The sequence below is a fragment of the Miscanthus floridulus genome, chromosome 1 (genome assembly GCF_019320115.1).
Source record: "Miscanthus floridulus cultivar M001 chromosome 1, ASM1932011v1, whole genome shotgun sequence".
In the NCBI taxonomy this organism is placed as follows: Eukaryota; Viridiplantae; Streptophyta; class Magnoliopsida; order Poales; family Poaceae; genus Miscanthus; species Miscanthus floridulus.
The window spans coordinates 42104573-42118801 of record NC_089580.1 but is presented as its reverse complement, the minus strand read 5'-3'; the positions used below and the strand labels follow the sequence as shown (position 1 = coordinate 42118801).

Below are 14229 nucleotides of genomic sequence, written 5' to 3'. Positions count from 1 at the left end.
TTGTCAGAGGCTGTTTATGGCTATTCCCATTATTGCAACCAAAGATGGTGGCTTACATTTGGATATACAGGACGGGCATGACCATCGTCTTGCTACCTTGATTATGCAAAGTGCGAGTGTACAATGGAGTGCAACGATATGCTCTTGACAAATATTTTATTTTTGTGTTGTGCATGTAAATTATTTTTGTGCCAAGTACTTTTGAGTTGTTATCATAATTTTGTACAACTTGCGACCATTCATTCCTTGAAATTGTGATGGTGGGGTGTGCTCAGTACATTATAAGGACTAGCAGTGATAATTAACTTGAACAAGACCGATTGTATAGTGCATAGTCCGGCTTAGGAAAAATAGCTTGGGCAATAACATGCACCAAGCTATGCAATCAACATCATCAATTATGGATTGGCTAACAGATGGTGTTAGTGCAATGGTTTGCGAAAGGACATGGATTGGCCAATGACCACACAGATAATAACCAGACTGCTAGAAGTCTATTATTTTGCTCATACATTAAATGTATGTAGCATTTGTTAGGTCGAGCAATATTTAAGGCTAACACATCTTCTTAAGTTTAGTTCTTAGATTGTCAACACATCTTCATGTCCTAATTCTTCCCACATTCGATAGAAAGTATTTAGAATAACTTTTATTCTTTTTTCAAAAGTATTACTTTAACATAAACTTATATTGCCGCCTCTAAATCTTAACCTCACATTAGTCTTCTATAATGTTATTTGAAATAAGAAAATACAATTTTTGTAATATAATATAGCAATCTTATAAACTTCTTACTTTTACAATAAAATATTTTATGCACAAATGGTATGACATTACTACGTGATAATGATAGGGTATATGTTTTAAATATGGTTATAAGAAACTATGAGAGAATTATTATGATATTTTGGTTAGAACAAGTACGATGCACATGGCTGGTTGTGATATCTATAACAGCCAGCTGAGCAGCGAACTACATAGACTTTCGTCATCAATGAAGTTTGAGTCCTCAGTCCTCACGTGTTTCTCAAACGATTAGTTGCTTTGTGGATAATTAATAAAGTTATATTGTATTTGCAAAAAATATATATATGATTGCTTGAAAATCACATACTAGAATGCCAAATAATTAAGAACAAAACATGAACATTAGAATACTAGATGTTTTGTCGTGTCATTCTTGATTGTTCGCCTTAGTGTGTCAATTTTTAATGTAAATTAACATGCTATGGTGGCTAAAGATTATCATTTGTTTTTCATATTTTTTAACTTTATTATAATTGAGTCTTTATTCAACCTAGGAAAGTATGTTTTCTAGTATAATCCATAATCCATAATTATACAGAGAATGAAAACATACATTTGCTTCATTTGACTAGGCTACTCTTCTAGAAATGTAGATTCGGCAAGGTCAATGGCACGAGCAACACCTGCAGCCTTGTTTAGACACTCTTGGTGCTCGTCATCTGGTTTGCTATCAGCAACTATGCCAGCTCCGGCCTGGAGGTGAGCGACCCACTCCTGCCGTGACTTTTTGTCCATATAGGAGTACATGGTGTCAAACCGAGATGCGGTGGGGAATACGATAGTGCGAAGAGCGAGTGCAATGTCCATGTCACCGCAAAAGGAAATCCCTCCAAAGCCACCACTATACGGGCCACGCATATTCACTTCTAGCTGATCAATCAACTCCATTGCTCTCACCTGGTTGGGTTCACAAAATGACATGAGAAGTCAGACTCAAGACAGCTTCAGAGAAAAAAAGAAAAACAAGAAATATTTGCCAATAACATCATTTGAGGGGAAGACACCACTTAGTCAAAGGTCATGTGATGAAAAATATTAATGATATATATATCCTAAATTATTATAAGTTTCTTAATGGTTACTAAAACTCATAAATTTACAACAAGTTTATCACCAATTTAGTCATATTAGGGAGGTTGACATTAATGATGGCAGTGTGCCAGCTAAGTTGCAAATTAAATGATTACTGCTCACAACGAATTATGTAATAATAGGTAAAATTTTATACCCGCGATTAACATTTTGCACACCTATTAAGTATGATACCTATCATTATCTACATGTGTGAGTTGGTTTATCACTAGAATAGATATAATCCCTTGCATTTCAAGCACATGTAAAGCAATATACCTGCACCCGTATCCACGAGTAGAATTTTATATCTAGACTCGCACCCGTGGATGGAATTTTGTACCATATCCACCGGAAGGATTGCCATCTCTAGTTGACATATACTATATTTCATCACGTTAACAACAACTTTTGTATGTTTTATAGTTTGCACATGTTTAGCTAATCTTGGTGTATTTAATGGTTCTTTCTAGAGATTGTGTATGTTGATATTATCTTTTTCCCGCCTTCTATCATATCATATTCCAGTTGTCATACTAAATCCATGATTTTCTATAAAAGCGAGACCCCTTTCTCTAGAAAGTAAAGTTTTGTTTTAATAGTGTGTAGTTCAGCTAATGTGTAGTGATTCGATGTCAGAACAACATTTAAAGATACAATCATGTTTGTTCATTCTTTGGTTATGCATGCCTACTACTACAGGTTCAACAAGTTACCTTTGGAGCGCCACTAACTGTTCCAACCGGCAATGCAACTCGTAGTGCATCCCAACACGTAAGATCATCACGTAGCTCCCCGGTGACCTACATAAGTTTAAAAATAGGCATGTTTTTTATAAATAATTATTGATAATACAAAACATAAAAACATGTTAAGTTCATACTATATAATTGGTATTCTACTACTTACCACAGAAACATTCATAATAAGCAGTTAATGGTCAGCATGTATTATATGATAAAGACGATAATTATTTAACTAATGCATCATGAAAATTGTGATATTGTTGAATTTTGTTATTATCGTAAAAGAAGACTCACAGTAGAGCTGATGTGCATGACATGAGAATATCGTTCAATATTCATCAATTTCTCCACCTTTACTGAACCTGGTTTGGACACCTGTACACGCGACAGGTTCGTTGTAGATGAAACAAGATAGCTGTGTAATAACTATATAATAACTAATAAACCACCAAACTAATTGTTTCTGAACCACAGTACGACAAACACATATAAAAGTTTGTCTTATCTAAATCATAACCAAATCAAGTCCTTCTCATTGATATTGCATGCATTTCATTAGTAGCCACTAACAAAAGTGTAGAAATGATGTGTCTAATGGAAAATTTATCTATTTTTTGTTGTTATAGAGAGTTGCTCAAATTTGTTTAAACATAAAACTGAAAATATAATTGTACACAAAAGTTAGATTCATGGCAAGTGGCAACCATCTGAACATTCCACATAAAATATTTGTACTCTAAAATTTTTGCATCTCTATCCAGTTTCTTAATATGTTTACCATCCTAAAAATATTTAGTTTTAGAATCGACTATATATTAACATAAAGCCATGACCACCCTAGTATCTTGTCATCTAGAAGCTTCTCGAAATCACGGATATTATTCTCAATTGCTTATTAGAAGGTAACGAAGAAACATAAATGGCACAACAGCACATATTCTAAATGAATTGGAAATAAAGTATGCCAACAAAAAATAAAAATGAATAAGAAATGAGAAAAAATGAACCTTTCCAACATCATTTCGGCCAAGATCTACTAGCATAATATGTTCAGCACGCTGCTTTTCATCACTCAAAAGCAATTGTTCTAAAACTTTGTCTTCAGCTTTTGTTTTGCCTCTTCTTATGGTTCCAGCAAGCGGTCGATTAACTACTGTCCTCTAAAAATATAATTATAAAAAAAGTTCATTATGTTCACTTCACCGTAATATTTCCTTTTTATAATATTTAAGACAGTGCAATAAACACTGAGATTAATTTGTGATAACATAAGCATGTGAAAGGGTAATATAATTTGAAACCGCATTGGCTCTAATAATATTGTTAAATATCCAGTTTTGGGAGTTTTCAATTCATGCCTAATTTTATCACATCACATCTCAACTATATTTTCATTCACTATTTAGAAAAATCATAAACTATGTTAATATTTTACACATGCTACAACATCGCTATATATAAAAACAATTTCTAAAAAATAGGGGTAAAAATTTAACTTGGAGATATATTTTATATTTCACTATTACCTTTTGCACCCGAGTAAGAATTTCAGGACTTGATGCCACGAGAATACAACCTCGTGCCTAAGAGATGTCATAAGAGATGAATCACATGTATATCAATTAGTATATGTTGGCCAACATGTTATAAAAAACTAAATATTTTACATGTATTATAGGCACCTGTAGATAGGCCATATATGGACTAGGATTTACGATGCGCAATGCACGATAGATTTCAAAGGGGTCAGTGAATGTCCGTCTCTCAAAACGTTGGCTTAAAACTACTTGAAAAATGTCGCCAGCCAAGATGCGTTCTTTAGCTTGGACAATGATATTTTTATATTCTTCTCTTGACATCGTTGAATTTTGCATTACTGAGCCAATGTTTCCAACGTTAAGTTTTATCGAACCAGAAGAAAGTGTTGGGCTACAAGAAGGATTAATAACTGATTAGTAAAATAAGCGCTAGTAAAAGAAATGATACTTATGAAAAACGACGAGTTATCTAAGCCTTATAACTCACACATTGAGGCAATGTAATCTTGATAACAAAGCTTCAAGCCGATTTGTTCCATCTTCATATGCTTCATCAATAGAATGATAGCAGTCCGTCCTCACCCAATGAATAGCATGTGTTTTCTATAGCAAATAAAGATTAGACCGGTAAGCAACACTCATAATTTGCCAGATATGTGGTTATTGTTGATATTAAACAAAAGTAGAACTTATAAAATAAATATATTTCGAAAAAATATATTGTTCCTATATGGTGTAGTTTTACCTATTTACAATGTTAAAATTATAAAAAAAAATCATCATAGAGTGGTTGGAAAATTTTAATATTTAAGAGAGTGATAATATAGGAAAAGTCAATCACCATACGTGGTTGTGGATAACTTATAAAAAGTGCAAAAAATCATGACAAGGAATGAAGCGGTAAACATTTGATGACATAATTCTAATCATGTCCAATGCTATACCATATAAATATACAATTTACACGAGAACATATAAACAATTTTTAAGTTATTAATTTATTAGAGAGAAATATGTTAACAGATCAACCTTTCATGATAGCATAATACTAGTAAACACTAGGATGAAGAGAGTACATTATTATGCCGCATGCACTCTTATATTAGTTTGAGTAGTTTCATAAGGAAGAAAACAACATCCATAATTTGAGTATACTAGCCCTGTATAAAGTTACATACATCTATTCCAAATTATAGCTCACTTCGGTTTTGTCTTAAATCAAACTTTTAAACTTTGACCAAGTTCATATAAAAATGCTTCAATATCTACAACATTAAATTAGTTTCATTTGATTGTCTATGAAATATGTTTTTTATAGCACTTTATTTAAAGTTGCAGATGTCAATATATATTTTTCTCAGAACTTGGTCAAAGTTGAAGAAGACTTAGGACAAAACTAAAGTGAACTATAATTTGGAACAGAGGAGGAGCACAACACCATCTGATTTACAAGCATGCACTCTTATAATAGCTTGAGTAGCTTCATAAGGAAGAAAGCCACATCTATAACTTGAGTATGCATGCTGACCATGTATAAATGACAAATTAGAGTATTATCTAATCAACCGAAACATATAAAGGGATGGTGTATATGGTACATACCTTTTCAACATGATCAAACACAATGACATCACCGTAGAGGCCTAAATGAATGTCAGGAAGGTTCCTATCGTCATGCGGTGCCTTACTAAAAGGAAGCTTCTTTGTTTCAACATAACGTACTGTATCATATGAGAAGAATCCAACCCATCCCCCTACAAAATATCATAAAAATGTTGTGACCGTAATTGATACAAAACAAAGAGCTATCCCCATGTCTTCCCTACAGAGCATTCTAGCTATTGAAGAGAAGTAATATTAGTATATCACCAAACAACATTCTAGCTATTTAAGTGAAGTCAAAATATACAAACTTGGACCAACAAAATTATTCAAATTACATACAAGATTAGGACATGAAACTTGTATCAATAGACTTACATCCAAAGTGCCTCTAATTTGAGATTGATTTATTAGAAAATGACAACATACAGTAAGAAAATTTAACGGCTAAAATATATTTTGTTATACTTTTTCCTATTAAAATGCTCTTATCATTTTGAGACAGAGGGAGTACTAGCAACATGCGCATGGAGAATAGGACAAGGCTCATGGCCTCACCCCAAGTATGTAAAGCAAGAGGCAACAGAGGATGTTTTTACCTCAAAGGAAGTTCACAGATGTATCATCTATGGCAAGTGACAGTATGACAACAATTTGAGATACACAAATCACAGCTAGCATTCTCATTCTAAATCCAGAGTAACTGGAAGGGGGGAAAAGTGTACCACAAAATGCATCAGGGAGGCCGTCAGTAATCTGCGGGTTCCACTGCTCCATGATGATCCTGGGGATCTTCATCGGATCAGGCACGAAGTGCTCCCTCCTCGACTTCATCTCATGGTCCATCACTGTCACATGGTTAGCCTTGGCCACGATCTCCATGGCAGGCTGCGCCCCGACCACGCTGTACCTCCCCTGCAAATCACATGCTCGGTGAAATGTCTGGACTACCAGAGGCCGAGAGCCGGCCGGCCGGGTGTCACGGATAGCGAATCTATGACTCACCACATTGGTGCCCTCGGAGCCCTGCTCGACGGACTCGAAGAGGAAGCTGGGCGCCTCGCGGTCGTCCTCCTTGACGAGGCAGCGGTACGCGAGCACCGGCGTGAGGTGATCGGAGAAGATGCACCTCGTGAGCGGTAGGAGGTTGCAGCCCTCCGCCGCCGCCGTCCGGAACTTGGACTCCTCCTCCCTCACCGCTGAGCGCACGCACGAGAGACGAGACCGTACCACGGCATTAATCAACCAAAACTGCAGCATACCCAATCTCAATTCGGCGGAGCAGACAGCCTCGGATCGAGGCACAGGCACTCACCGACGGCGTCGAGCTGGTGGAACGTGGCGGTGGTGGCGCGGCAGGTGACGACGGCGTTCCCCCGGCGGCGGAGGCTCAGCGGCCGCGACGACGGCGCGAGGCGCAGCGAGAGCGCGAGGCTGGCGGTGGCCATGGACTGCAGGCGGATAACAGCAACGCAAGTGTGCCGATGGTTGTTGAGGGGGCGAGCGACAATGGATATAGATAGCGGCGGGGCGGAGCGGGGCGCAAGGGAAGAGCACGCGGGCGGCGGGCGGGGACGATTGGAGTGGAGCGGGGGAGGGCGCGCGGACGCGGCGGGACACGTCGTGGCAGCGCCTGGCTTTCCGGCGTGGCCACCCGCGTGCTCCGCTAAAGACGAAAGAACGGATTATGTTGTGTTGTGGCGCCCCGCCCACGAGGTTTCAGGCTGCTCGCATGCTTGGATGGATGGACATGCATGTTTTTCTCTCAACTCTTCTGTTCAGCGCACGGATTAGGATGTTTTTTCTCCCCTTTTTTCGCCTTTTGGCCGGTGCATTTTTCGGGGGTGAAAATCCGAATCAGCAAAGCATCTTTTTTAGATCAAAGAATGTGCCCTTCCTTTAATGCATTGGTAGAAGAAGTCAGCTTCAAGCTATGTCGAAATTCAAATCAACAAATAGCACCGTTAATTAAATAAATAAAAAAATGTTCCCTTTGCTAAATCGGTAGAACAACTTAACCTAAGTGTTGGGGAGAGGCATTGCCTTTTCGCCACCACCCGCCTTGCCGTCAGTGTTTTCGCATGACTACCTTTCGGGAGACCGGTGGTTATTGACAGGTAAGGCGAATGTCATTTTATCTCGGCTAAGACATAAGGCTTTTCGACCTTCACACCCGTAACCCGCCAAAGCGGCGAGGGCGTCCTTTCGCTCATCATGACGCTTTCGGTATGATGATATATGTGTTGAGCAGGTTGACCCTTTTCGTCTCCGTGTTACGAAGGGGCGAACAGGAGCTGCACGGCTCCCTCGACGTGGTCCCCACTTATGTCAGCTACGGGGCGGGGAAGGGGGACCAGACGAGGAAGGAGCCCACCAGGGGAGCCCAAAGGCGGAATTGACCAAAGAGGGCCCGGTAGTACGGAATATGCTCTAGAATTTGGGCATTTAGAAGGGCACTTCTGTCATTGTAAATGGTGTGGATGTGTATAAATAGAGCTCTAGGAGAGTCGTGTAAGGAGAGGAGGAATGAAACCCTAGTTCTTCCAATTATTGATATTCGTCATTCTGGCATTCCCTATTCCTTTCGTTTGTCTTTACATTTTGGGTTACTTGAGCGGCAACCAGTTTCGAAGGCTAAGGCCTAGAACAACACTGAGGCAGGCTAGTACATTCATATTGAAATCCAAATAAGCAAATAACGATGGTAAATCGAAGAACAAATCAAAAAAACTATGTTAGATAATTGAGGAATTAATTTAAATAACCGGATTTGTATCATAGGAAAACTAATCAATTCAGATGAGCAGAAAATGATGAGTCAATAATGTATTTCCGAATATATCCAAAAATAAAACAAAGAAAAAACAATCAATATGCTAAAAACAGAAGCGATCAGCACACACGCATGAGTTTGGCACAAACATACATAAACAATGAGAAACCGTTTATTACAATTACCGAGGGATATTTTTGTTTTGTTCCTAGAACCACCAAACAGACTTAGGTTGTCTGTGTCTCTATACCGATCACTGTTGCTATTTTTTAGGTTGGACCTATTCTGAGGATAAGTTACACCGGGCCCACTACGCCCGATGGTAAACGGGCCGGCCAGCGAGCCAGCGACCCCTATAGAGGAGAATTAGCAAACGGGCCACCACATCTTGATGAAAGAATCTTTGTCTTCGAGAAAATAACTGTTTCATCTTAAAAAATTCTACACTCACGTAATTTAGAGCAACCACAACTTTTTAAGCCCTTTCTAGACGGGGTTAACAAATCACATGACATGATGATAGGTGGATAGATGTATATCTGGACCGATTTGGATTGGACTTTTCAGCTCTTAGGGATGTTGAAATTTTGTGTTTTTCCTTTCAAAAAACTGATGAACCGTGGTATTGGTTGAAGAAGTATTTCTTTCTACGTAGTAATAGTGAAAATTGGGACAAAAATGACACACAACCAGCCTTTAGCATTTAAAATTTATCAAAAAAAATTCTGAGCCCTACGGTATCTAGTGCTGTTACACAGCCAGCACACAGTACTTCTGTGTCATGCTTGACGCAGCAGCTGTTGCCACATCATGGCGTCGACAAAAAGCCGAACGAGCCCTTCGTCTCTAAATAACTGTCCCTTTCGGTTTATGTGTCATAAGTTTGACTAGATTTGTAGAAAATACGTGCAACATTTGTATCTCTAAATAAATTTATTATGAAAAAAAATTCAACCCGATCTATTTAATGATATTAATTTTATACCATAAATATTAATTTTTAATATATATTTAGTCAAAGTTATTTCTCAAAAAACAAAAACGACAGTTATTTTAGGACGGAAGAAGTATGTAACATTGTATTGGTGTTGTTCAGCAGTGCTGTAGCCTATCACAGGAACTTTTGAAGAGAGTCATTTTGCTTTATCTTGATTGTATTACAAACCTCATAATAACATATAGGAGTATTAATACTGCCTCCGTCCCAAATTATAAGTTATTTCAATAATCTTGGAGAGTCAAAAGATCGTAGATCAAATTTATATGATAACATAATAAATTAATAATACTTATGATATTAACTAAGTCTCATTAGATTCTTCATTAATTATATTTTTATAGTATACATATTTGATGCTATAAATCTTTGTAATTTTCTCTGTAATTTTGGTCAAATTTGAAATGCTTTGACTCTCAAGTTTTTTTTGAATGACATGTAATTTGAAACGGAGGTCAAGTTCGGAGCATAGCGCATCAGTTCAATTAAATTCGATGAGACGGTGACGACGACTTGGGTACCGAAAAGTCGCGGCAAACAGCAGCGACGCGTGAGATCGACGGATCGGGAGGGACCAGCGCCCAGCGGGGAAGCTTGTTCGTGGCGGCTGGGCCCTTTTCACGACTGTAATAACAAGAAACGGTGCCGGTGGTTAATACATACTATGATACTAGAGTGAGAGAGACCAGAGAAGAGGAATTCATCAGAATTCAGAAGTCGGATCTGGCTCGGCATATGCTTTACGATGATCCTTCGTACTAATCCTCTACTACACGGCAATTGACAGATACTGTAAAATGGGAGCAAGGTTGGCCATCGGCATCGAACGGAAAAAAAAGAAGCATACTGCGAACATATGCTAACATACTAATAATATGTATTTTTGAAAGGTACTACTAATATATTTTTTTCAAAGATACTACTACTAATATTATCGGTCACATACAAAAATGTACAGACAAGAAGAGCATGCCAGTCAGGCGTATACATGTGCCAATCTGTTTGCACCGACTGGGCCCGCCTTATGATTGGCAATCTGGCATCGATCATCTGTCTGGATGATTGTTGGGGAATCTCACGTCTCCGTTACGAGGGGAAATATACTCTCTTTTTTATTGTCCTTACTCGTGTAAGCAATTTTTTACTACCACCTCCGCTCCAATTTGTAACTGCTTTTGGCTTTCCAAATATATATATATATATATATATATATATATATATATATATATATATATATATATATGCATAATGTACATGTAGATACATAGCTAAAGATAAACAAGTAGTAGTAAATATACTTGCTTAAAAGGGAATTGTTGCCATGGTCAAGGAATTGCTTGAAAGGCAAGCGAAGAGAACAGAAAAACTATTCCCCAACTTAGGCCATTTTTGGGTCCTTGCAGTTTTTGCCGGTTTTTAAAAATTAGGTGGGATCCAAACATATCAATTTTTGCTACCAGTTTTTTTTCAGATTCTTAAACACCAAGAAGCTGTTGATACTTAGTTTTTATCAGTTTCTTGTGACATGTGAGCAATAAATGAAGCCAAATTCTTAAAATCTAGGGATCTAAACACCCCACCAGTTTTTACTTGGAATATAAATTTTAGAAACTAGAGGCAAAACTAGTTTTTGAGAATCTAAAACTTATCCACAGGCCCTTAAAGCTGCTTCAGCTTCAACTCTACTCCTTGTTTGTCAGGGGTACTTCACATGTTCAGAAATTCTGTCTGGAGAGAGAAAACAAAAGAAAAATCCTTACTCCCACGTAATATAAGTGCATTCTAGTGTTTTTTTAGCAATTAAGCGAAAGGGTTACCTCTAACTTGAGTTTACAATTTATGGAATTTCTACATATTCATGGCTATCTTCCACATGCATCGATGTTTTCGGACCACCGACGAGTAAATTTGTATTTACACGTCTGGCTCTAATGGTATGCTCGGAGGACACAAGGGTTTATATTGGTTCGGGCGGAACGTCCCAACGTCCAGTTCGCTGCTGCTCGTGTTACCGGCACTTGGTTTGCAGTGGGGGTTACAAACAGGCGAGAGAGGGAGAGGATCCCAAGTCTCTGGTGGAAGGAGTGAACGGGTACTGAGAGCTCGCTTGTCGCTCAGCCATGTGCTCATGTCGTGCTCTTGTGTCTAGATCCCCCCGATCTCCCATTTTTATGGGGCGCCCTGCTTCCCCTTTTATAGGCAAAGGGAAAGCGCAGATTACAGAGGAGAAAAAGGAGAAGAACCAGAGAGAGAAAAAGGCTTCCAAGGTTGTTGGGTCCTTCTTCTCCTTCACACAGGTCCCGTCGATCCTGTAGATGTCAACATGGATGGCTCCATGTTGTGGCCCTGTTCACCACTGGCGTCATCTACCGATCATAGCGTTCCACTCCGTCTCGGCGGACGTCGTGATGAACTGACGCACCTGTCAGCGTTCGTATGAGGATTAGGCAGAACAGCATCGGCACGCCCAACACTGTTCTTGATGTGAATCCCCAGGTATGGCCCGTCATGGCCACGGGTTACATCGAGGCGTGCCAGCCTCTTCCCTAGCGTCAGAGTTTTGACCCAGGCCCATACGCTTGGACCTGGAGTGGTTGGCGACGGTATGGGTCCCCGTTGGATGAGACGAATCTCGCGTCCTCAAGGTCAGGTGAGACAGAGCCCGCGACCTTGGGCGAGATGAAAACCGTGTCCTTGGGGTCGGGTGAGACGGAGCCCATGGCCTCGAGGTCGAGCAAGACGGAGCCCGTGGCCTTGAGGTCGGGTGAGACGGAGCCTGCGGCCTTGGGCGAGATGGAACCCGCGTCCTTAGGGTCAGGCGAGACAGAACCCATACCCAAGGGGTCGGGCGAGACGGAGCCCGCAGCCTTGAGGTCGGGCGAAACGGAGCCCACAGCCTTGGGGTCGGGCGAGACCTTTTAATACGTCTTGAGCCATCTGGGGGAGTCAGCGTGGGCGCTAACTTCCTTGCTTTGGGAATCCCTAATATCGATACCCAACAGTAGCCCCCGAGTCTACGGAGGAGTAGAATACTCCTTTGGAGGCTTTTTTGGACGACAGGACTCTGAAGGCCTTGGCCTTCTTTTTGTAGCCCGTGACGTGCCCTGGTAGGACAGTGATTCCCTTTTGTCGCGACCAGTCTTCTTGGGGGCATGTAACCATAGAATTCGGGGAGGTCGGAAAGATTTTTCTTGATTCTGGTCCCCTAGGATTCGATCGGTCCACCGTTGTACTACGACCGCGCGTTCAGTCTCCTTGCAAGTCCAACTTCCCTCGAGCCCCTGCGCATAGCAAGGGTCCGATCGAGGGTCGGCTCGTCTTTTCTATCATCATCCCTCAAGCGTTTTTTCGATAAAATAGAGAGGCTGAGCCGGGTCTTGTTTTTCCTCGATGGACGAAACATGGTGCTCGATGAGCTGTTAACGGGCCAGTCCGAGTGGGGCCCCGACTTCCCGTTCATGGGGGTCTAGCATGGGTCAGCTGGTGACCGACTCTAGGCTCTTGGCGGCCAATCCATATAGTTCTTGGGTCTGTTTGGCTGGTCCTAAGGGCTTGTTGCCTTTCTTCGAGGAAAAACTATAGACTGGGAACCGACCAAGACTCGAATGTGGGACGGAATGCCTACGGCGCTCGTGCGGCCGGGTACTGGCCGCTAGTGGGCCTATCCCTTTTCTCCCCTTGCTCTAAGGGTGCCCCAGAGCGGCTGTGAACCCATCGATAGGCCAGCCTTCGAACTCCTAGTTCTGAATGGGCCGTAGGAGCATTTTCAGCTCTGTATCCCTCCTTACCTGCGACGGTTCTTGGCCCATCAACCAAGCAAACCATCATCCAGCGTGTCCTTCGAGGACATGGCCAGAGATAGCATGTGCACAATCTTCAGAGAGAGGTGATGTGATGCGGCGTAGCCGGTGCATGAACCTAGGTGGACAGTTCTCCTTCTCGCCCTGCTCTGTCCTATAAATAGCGGCCTCACCCTTCATGTTTCTGCACACCAAAACCATAGCCTTACCTTCTCTGTTTCTCCATCACCGTCGTTCGGATCTGCCATGCTTGCTAATCTGTCGCTGGAGCCCTAGATTTGTAGCTTCCGCTTCTACTTCTCTACCGCCGCCTTTGCTTCTCCCACAGCCGCCTCCATCCTCCATGGATTTGTGGTACCACTCTGATGTTTCCCATGCGCGCATGGAGGGCCTCATCAAGCGTGGTCTTTTCCGTGAGAGGACCGATGTGGTGGAGTGTCTTGTGCCCGACCGTGAGGATGTGCCAGCACCGCCCAACGGCTATGTCATCTCCTTCATGCCCTTCCACGATTGTGGACTCGTGGTTCCTCCCACCTTTTCTTCTAGAATCTGCTGCACCACTATCAGATTGAGCTGCAGCACTTGAACCCTAATGGGATCCAGCACATCGTGGCCTTCATCACAATGTGTGAGGGGTACCTATGGATCAAACCCCACTTCAAGCCGTGGAGATATTTCTTCTCCATCTCCTTGATAAAGAAGAAGGAGAGAGGCTAGGAGACCCCGGTGCCAAAGGGATGCGTGGGCATTCACCTTCGAGGGCAGCGGGCAACCGAGTACATGCCCTACTAGCTCTCTAGATCCAATGAGGGGTGGCATTCATATTGGTTCTACCTGAAGAATGACCCTGCCGCTCCCTTGTCGATCTTCTTCGGGCGCCTGGTCAAAGAGGTAC

General features: G+C 41.2%; 1 protein-coding gene across 2 annotated transcripts; it reads right to left on the bottom strand.

Moving 5' to 3' along the window:
- Window positions 1-1248: 1248 nt before the first annotated feature.
- Window positions 1249-7494, bottom strand: LOC136480976 (anthranilate synthase alpha subunit 1, chloroplastic-like). Of its 2 annotated transcripts, XM_066478384.1 has the most exons (11): window positions 7080-7493; window positions 6770-6963; window positions 6490-6679; window positions 5765-5916; window positions 4650-4765; window positions 4307-4553; window positions 4151-4207; window positions 3632-3784; window positions 2919-2999; window positions 2595-2681; window positions 1249-1704 (listed from the first exon to the last, which is right to left on the bottom strand). In XM_066478384.1, the coding sequence occupies exons 1-11, from the start codon at window positions 7210-7212 to the stop codon at window positions 1381-1383; spliced, it is 1734 nt and encodes a 577-aa protein (XP_066334481.1). In that variant the 5' UTR covers window positions 7213-7493; the 3' UTR covers window positions 1249-1380. The 2 variants fall into 2 exon arrangements, with proteins under 2 accessions (XP_066334481.1, XP_066334484.1); XM_066478387.1 differs by lacking the exon at window positions 3632-3784 and having other exon boundaries at window positions 7080-7494.
- Window positions 7495-14229: the final 6735 nt, after the last annotated feature.

Coding starts and splice junctions, on each gene's coding strand:
- LOC136480976 (XM_066478384.1), bottom strand. CDS start 7,212: ATGGCCACCGCCAGCCTCGCGCTCTCGCTGCGCCTCGCGCCGTCGTCG. Junction 4,208..4,306: donor CATATATGGCCTATCTACAG/GTGCCTATAATA, acceptor GACATCTCTTAG/GCACGAGGTTGTATTCTCGT. Junction 3,000..3,631: donor GCCGAAATGATGTTGGAAAG/GTTCATTTTTTC, acceptor TCGCGTGTACAG/GTGTCCAAACCAGGTTCAGT.